The 7,938-nt window shown below is 41.0% G+C and overlaps 1 protein-coding gene across 1 annotated transcript in view; it reads left to right on the top strand.

Annotated features, from left to right (window-relative positions):
• drd4a (dopamine receptor D4a) overlaps positions 1–7,199 on the top strand; it is a gene marked incomplete at both ends in the record, with an annotated part of 43,572 nt that extends 36,373 nt beyond the window's left edge. The window contains one exon of the mRNA XM_083764157.1: positions 6,982–7,199. Within this exon, the coding sequence (XP_083620283.1) occupies positions 6,982–7,199 (218 nt within the window). The remainder of the gene's footprint in view (positions 1–6,981) is intronic.
• Between the last annotated feature and the right edge of the window lie 739 nt (positions 7,200–7,938).

The raw sequence follows: 7,938 nt of genomic DNA, 5'->3' as shown, positions 1-7,938 counted from the left end.
CGGTCTCGGCACCCTCTCTCTCTCTTCCTCCATGACCAGAGCAAAATACAGCACGATAATATAGTTTCACATGGCTATACACACACAGACTTGTTGATGGTGTACTGCATACTGCGCAATGGCATTTGGCCTCGGTCCTTTATTGGTAGGTTAATAAAATGTCCACAGTTTATCTGTAGCGAACCACAATTAATCTATTGTTCAAGCTTCACACTCGGCACCAATACAAATGAAATCACCAGGATGCAGCAGAGCAGAGACTTTGCTCGCGCTGCAGACAGTGCAGTTGATGCAACATTATGTTTTAAAGTTGTTAACAGTGATATATAAACATGAACAATCGGAGATATCCGTCCGTGTAGTTTCCATGCAGGCACAATAAGCTGCATTTCTCACCATAATTATAGTAAAAATGATATGCGCTAATAAGCGGTGACATCATCGTTTCTCAAGAGCTACGTTTCGCATGACTACACAGCTCCACTGATCCGGATATTTTCGAAAATCTTCACTTATTTATCCGTTTCCAAAAACCTCCGTTTGAGTGGCCGAAAACGCCGTTTGCGTGTGGCTGAAAGGCCCGCAAACGCACAAAGAAATGTGCGTTTAGCAAAAGATCCACATACGTGTGGCCTGGGCCTCTGGGGAGTTTGGAGACCGCTCTAATCAAGATACAGGTGTAGGGGATTTAGCAGGTGTATGGAATTCCTCTAATCAGGCCTAGGCTGGGGTTTGCCAATGGGAAGCAATTGGCTCAGTACTTTTCCACTGCCAGAGCCTTTTCTACAACCCCAGATGTCCATTATCAGCCAAAAAGCCAATATTTCTGTGAAATGGGCTTGCGCATGTGGTTGCTGATTCACATTTCAGTGATGGCCATGGCCACGTGTTGGGTAAATGGTGCATTTTGCAGCATTTATATAGCTCTTTTATCTTTTATCCAAAGTGCTTTACATCGAATACGCACGCATGCACGCGAGCGCGCACACACACACACACACACACACACACACACACACACACACACACACACACACACACACACACACACACACACACACACACACACACACACACACACACACACACACACACACACACACACACACACACACACACACACACACACACACACACACACACACACACACACACACACACTCACACACGGCATGCTATTGACATGCTATTGACAGTGACATCTAATCAATCACTCATCTTAGAGTCCCTTCCTTCCGGATATGAATACAGTCACATCTACAGTATGTGTGTGAATGATTGACAGATTGAGCCTCGCAGAGGCTGTCTCAGGGGAACTTTCACTACAGCTGGTGGTGCATACTATAGGCCAGGTGTTTCGCTCCTCCTGATTTCCATACATCTTTATACATCTGACAGGGTTCTGTCAGCTGCTATAGCCTACCTACTGAGTACATCCAAGAGGTCACTGATCAATTTACGCTAACATAATAGGGCATGGACGTCAGTTTAGTTTTTGGCAGGAAATTATATGATTTTAGTTTTATTACTTGAATAGCTTTCATTTAGTTTTAGTCACCCGGAATGTTTTAGTGTTAGTCTAGTTTCAGTCGACTAAATATCATAAGATTTTAGTCGACTAAATCTACAGTTGATTTAGTCGACTAAAATGTATTTTGGCGGGCCTTGATGTCATCGTAACTACAAGCTCACAACGCGTCGCAGCTATTTTCAGCATGCAACCAAGTGTAAAATGACTTTTTGACATTTTGGTCTAGTTTTTATTTGTTGAATAAAATCGACAGTATATTTAGTCATAGTTTTAGTCATCATGTCTTAGTTTTTATTTAGTTTTTATGAAGTTTTCGTCAGTGAAAAAAGGTAGTCGACGAACATTTTGTGTCATAGTATTAGTCGATGAAAACAACACTAATGGACGTGTATGCATTTTCAAATGCTCTTCCATAGCCTTTGCAAAGTATTTTACTCCATTTCCTATGCCTATAGCGATCATTCATCGCACTAATGAAACGTTTAACCCATTTTGGGCGGGAACCCCTTTTGGTGTAAGCATTATGTTATACTTTAGCTATTGAAAAATAGCAGATCTAAAAGCTATGAGCTTGTAGGTCTGCTATTTTTGAAAAATTGTGAAAATGTGGCGCAAATCTTTGAATATATATTCTGTCAGAGCGAACGTTTTTAACTCAAATCTTTGCTTCTGGGGGGGGTCCCTGGAACTACATATTTTGAACAATCAGAGTCCGGGGTCAACTACATATAATTCTGGGGGTCCTTGACATGAAAATGTTTGAGAACGACTGACATAGAAACACAGGGTTTTTCAGAACATTTGTAGAATCGTCCTCGTCAGGTCAAAATGGGTTTTAAAAGGACATTTCCCCACTGGAAGAAACTGCAGTCACTCAATGTTAATAGTATGTGTAGTATAGATAACAGTAGCACAATTTGAAATTTGTACCCTACAGTGGCCAGAAATATAATGAAGTCTGTGTGTTTGACTGGCTTGCTGAATTCCTACAATGACCATAATGCTTTGGTGCACTGCCCCAAGGGGGGGGGGGGAGTGAAACCACATTTATAGGGCTCCATTTCTTCACCGTTAAACCCCTTATCCCTAAACTTCTTTGCCTTTTTTTACTATTAGAAAAGCTTTTTTGAATAATTGACACGTTGTGGAGTCATTTTAGGTCTATTCAAAAAAGCGGTGAGGAAAATGGAGCCCCTAGGCTGCTAAGCCAGCCTGACAGCGTGTCACGGCACCCACGGTCACGGTTCCACTCCCGATCCCGACGACCTTTGCTGCGTGTCACCCCCCATCTCTCTCTCCCCATTTCCTGTTCACTATCAATAAAGGCAGAAAAAGCCAAAACATATATATAAAAAAACTAAATTTGATTTGGACTAAAATATCTAAAAACACATATTACGCATGCACAGGAAAGTGTTTCTTGTGTCCTAAACATCAATAGAATAAGATCTGGTTGCAAAAGGGGTGAAGTGGCCCTTTAACCCATTTTGACTTGGGAACGAATCTATAAATGTCTTCTAAATCCTGACAGTTTTCTGAAAAAGCTATGTTTCTATGTCAGTCGTTCTTTGATAAAAAAAAAAATAGCAGACCTACAAGCTCGTAGAGCTGCTCGTAGATATGCTTTTTTTCAATAGCTAAAGCATAACATAATGCTATAACACCAAAAGGGGTTAAACCAGTGCGCTATCGATGGACCAAAACAGAGTCGAGCAAAGGTTTTCATGTGACAAGAACAGATCTATAAGCTAACAACACATCACGTATACTGTAGCACTGCATTTTACCATGTTACCATCTTTCACATAATGTTGGACAAAAACAATGTCTTTCGCAGAAACCTATTACCTCCATATTTGAACTTTTGAGTATTCTTTTTATAAATTACCACCCTACTTCATCATATAGCCGCTAGCGTCACTAAAATGTGACTAAAACCAAATTAAAACGAAACGAAACCAAATGAAAACAAATGTTGCTGTCAAAATCCACACTGCTCCATAGGACACACACACAACACTCCTGTTCACAGACTACAGCTTTAGCATTCAACACACATTGTCCTATCATCCGCCTCCACTGCCTCCAGACTCCACACCAAAGCTCTCAAGTACCTATTTTTTATTGTAAATTACCGCCCTATTTCATCATATATAGCCGCTATGTGACTCTATATTATAGCGTGTGTAGTGTGCACGTGTGTGTGTGTGTGTGTGTGTGTGTGTGTGTGTGTGTGTGTGTGTGTGCATCAAGTAGCAGATCTGCTCGAAACGTGGCGTGAAGCCTGACAAGTTACTGTTTTGGGAGCATTTGAGGTTTCCTCCCGACAGAGACAATTAATATTCAAACATTTTCCAAAACATTTGAGAAAAACAGTTTTTTTTTCTAATTAAAAAATATTTCCAGACATGTCATGACCGTTGGGAGCCCTGGATAAAATATTATTTGATATAGCTGTGGGGACCTTTGGCATTCAGACTATCCATCCTATTTATTTGGCATCGGAGTGTTAATTGCATATTCAGAATGCATGAGAATCCCGGCCCAAAAATTACCACCCTACTTCATCATATAGCCGCTAGCGTCACTAAAATGTGACTAAAACCAAATTAAAACTAAACCAAACCAAATCAAAACACTGCTCCATAGGACACACACAACACTCCTGTTCACAGACTACAGCTTTAGCATTCAACACACATTGTCCCATCATCCTCATCCGTCCTCCAGACTCCACACCAAAACTCTCAAGTACACCTCTCAAACTCAGTCTGTGCTGCGCCTGCTGCTGGATCCTGTTGGATCGATGCCAGGTGGTGAGAGAGGATATGTGATCTCTAGCCCATTTCGCGTGGGAACCCCTTTTGGTGTTAGCGTTACGTTGTGCTTTAGCTATTTTTGAAAAATCGAAGAACGACTGACATAGAAACATAGCTTTTAATCTGATCTCAGGTCAGAATTGGCTAGAACACATCTGCCCCTCAGCCCCTCAACATGCCCGCAGTAAGCTCTAGGAAAACCCAAAACTCCCCCATGGAGGCAATCATTGTGATTGACACAATAAGCCTTTATAGCTGTTTGATGTGTGCCTATACTGCAACACAGAGAGAATCGACCAGAGAGAGAGCCAGACATCCCAAAACATAAAACAAACTGGCAGTGGTGGGGAAAAAGTACTGTAATGGGAATTTTAGAATGCCAACTACAGTGCCAGATATATGCATTATTGTGTATTTGTCTTCCTTCCATTAAGTCTCTTTGCTCACCAATGTGCTCAGTCTAATTCATGCAGCTGTCAATCTAACAGCTGACTTGACTCCTCCACGCTGTCAGCAAACGTATACTTATTTGTGTGTCGCCCTTATGTTTAGCGCAGATCCGTATATGGACTATAAGAGACTGTCTGAGAATGGGGTTGGGGGGCTTGCGCCCGGAGGGGCAGTTGGAATAGTTATAGTTCCTCACTGTCTGTATGTTGTTATTCTGGTGAATCTTCTTAATAAATTCTCAACACTTCACTTCGTCATTCCTTCATCGACAACAGTACTCAAATGTTTTACTTAAGTAAAACATTGTAATGTAAATAGTAAATACTGCAATGTACTGTAGATGTACTCTGTTACAAGTAAAAGTCCTGTATTCAAAATGTATCAAAATGTAGGCCTACTTAAAGTACTAAAAGTAAATTGCAGAATGTCCCATGTCACAAGTTCAAAATGTGTAGAAAATCTTGCCCTCCCTCAAATCTTTTGAAAATAGCCGATCTACAAGCTCACAATGCGTCGCATTGCGAGGCATTGTGAGCTTGTAAATCAGCTATTTTCAAATGTAAAAAGAAATGTATAGTGTTGAAGTGGTTAATGTATGTTTTCTAATCAAAATTAAAAAGGGGTATCTTTGAAAAACTAAGAAAACACTGTCAGACACTAAATGTTGCTCTTTATTGGGTCGACGTTTGGGTCGATTAGACCTTCATCAGGACAACACCAGAGGGAGTTCTACTATAATCAAGTTCCAACCCAGATTCGGCTGACACGAGGGGTTCAATTCATTTCGCTCCTATGCCACTAAAATGTGGGGAAAGAGGAGATCTTGTAAATCCATTGTATCCATTGTCACTTCATATCACCTTGCCTCAACAACTAGTGAATGAGGCCTTGTGGAAATGCGTCTTCATGCATTAAAGATTGTTTACTTTTCCTGAATCTTATTTTAGTTACATGGAGGGCTCTCTCCCTAGATTGGGAATATGGCATGTTGAGACTAATAAACAGGTTCCCTTTGTCGAAATCAGGTCTTGAACAGGATCTTTTTAATCAACATTATTATTATTATTTCATTGTATGGTATTGTATTGTCTGTATTGTATTATCTTTTCTGTAAAGATTTCGTTGTGTAATGTATTTATTATTCTCCTGTCTAGTTTTGTATGATTTGTTGTCTTAATTGTTTGTATGATTATTCTAGGCACATTCTCAGTTATTCCCTTGTGACTAAACTGAAAAATCAATACAAATTTGAATCATAAAAAAAAACATGGAAATGTAATTATGAGTGAAGAATGGGTTCATATTTAACTACATAATCCCCTTACTCCAACGGGTCTAGTGAATAATTGTTTTTTTGACTGTGTACTAATGTAAGCTCGCACTCCAAAGACTGTGCCTGGGACTAATGCCAAGCACAATGGCACAGAGATAGGAATAAGAAGCCTTGCACACAGAATAATAAGAGCTAGAACAATAAAACCCTTTTGGTATTGCTGCAACTACCCCCATTCATTTTCCTGTTGTATGTTTACTATTATTATGACTACTGTTAGGCTGCAGCTATAATGCCCCAAGGCACCAGAACAAAATGCATCGTCGCGCATACCACTATACAGAATGTAACAATAAAACCCATAATGAACCTTGAACCCATCTGTTTAAAATCCTTTTAGATATGGGTGATGTTTATCTGCCACTGCCAGAAACATAGTTTAACATTCTTGCAATCTCTCCGATGCATCTATGGAATTTAAAGTGGCCACAACATTGTCAAGTTTATTCACGTTTGCTTTATATTGCCATTTTTAACCTGGAACGCATCTGTGTCACTTTAGCTTTTAACCACTTTAACCATTATGTTTAAGATATTTAGCTTTAGCTATTGAAAAATAGCAGATATACAAGCTCGTAGTGCGGCATTGGGTGCCATGCTACTTTTTGTTTTATCATGAAAATGTGTGCAAATCTTTGAATATAAATTCTTTCACAGCGTTTTTAACTGAAATCTTTGCTTCTGGGGGTCCCTGGAACAACATATTTTCAGATGCGGGTCGGCGGCCAATTACCGCGGTCCTTGACGTGAAATAGTTTTAGAACCACTGATTGGCTTGTCAGAAAACTGTTTTGTACAATCTGATCTCGGGTCTTTCATGTTTTTCTGTCTCATTTCTTCTTCTTTAGGTGTCTTCCTGTTTTGCTGGACGCCGTTTTTCGTGGTTCACACCCTGAGAGCTCGCTGTCAGACCTGTTACATCCCTCCCAGTCTGATGAGCGTGGTGACGTGGCTGGGCTACGTCAACAGCGCCGTCAACCCCATCATCTACACCGTGTTCAACACGGAGTTCAGGAACTTCTTCAAAAAGTTCCTCCAGAACTGCTGGGATAAATTAGGCCGGTGAGCATCTTATGATCGCACCGTCCACAAAAAGGCCATCTCCGAATGGACCAGGGAAATAAATCGATGGTAAACGGTGCATATATATATAGCGCCTTTTATCAAAAGCGCTTTACATTGATTGTGCATTACATTCACACACTCACACACACACACACACACACACACACACACACACACAGATGGCGGAGGAAACCATGCAAGGCACCAACCTGCTCAGCGGGAGCAATCGGGGAGGTTCGACACTAACTCTGGAGGAGCCCGGTATCGAAATGGGACATTAAGCGTCTAGTCTACCCCTGAAACACTGCTGCCCCTGTAAAATAATACAAACAAGAGACAAAGCACAAAGAGACACTACAATTAACAGTGAACAATCAGTAGACAATATTATGTATGACCACTGTAAAATATATTTTGGGTCTTTATTATTTTTCCTTTTGACTTATGCTTGTGAATCATTTTATTGTTGACAGCAATGTTTGTTCTCAGCAGCCGAGGGAAAATGCCATTTCCATGTTGTATGTGGAAAAGCTTTGCTGTGAGGAGTTGTGTTTCCCTCTTCTCTTCCCCTGTGTGTGGTGTGTGTCTCCTGGGTTCTCTTCCCCTGTGTGTGGTGTGTCTCTCCTGGGTCCATCTGTCTCTTCTCTTCCCCTGTGTGTGTCTCCTGGGTTCATCTGTCTCTGCCTCTGTGGCTGTGGGGTTGCCTTTGGATGTCGACGGCGGCGAGGCTGGTCAGTCTG

Source organism: Protomyctophum parallelum (genome assembly GCF_964188405.1).
Source record: "Protomyctophum parallelum genome assembly, chromosome: 4".
Lineage (NCBI taxonomy): Eukaryota > Metazoa > Chordata > Actinopteri > Myctophiformes > Myctophidae > Protomyctophum > Protomyctophum parallelum.
The sequence above is the reverse complement of the archived record's forward strand: the minus strand, read 5'-3'. Positions and strand labels throughout refer to the sequence as shown.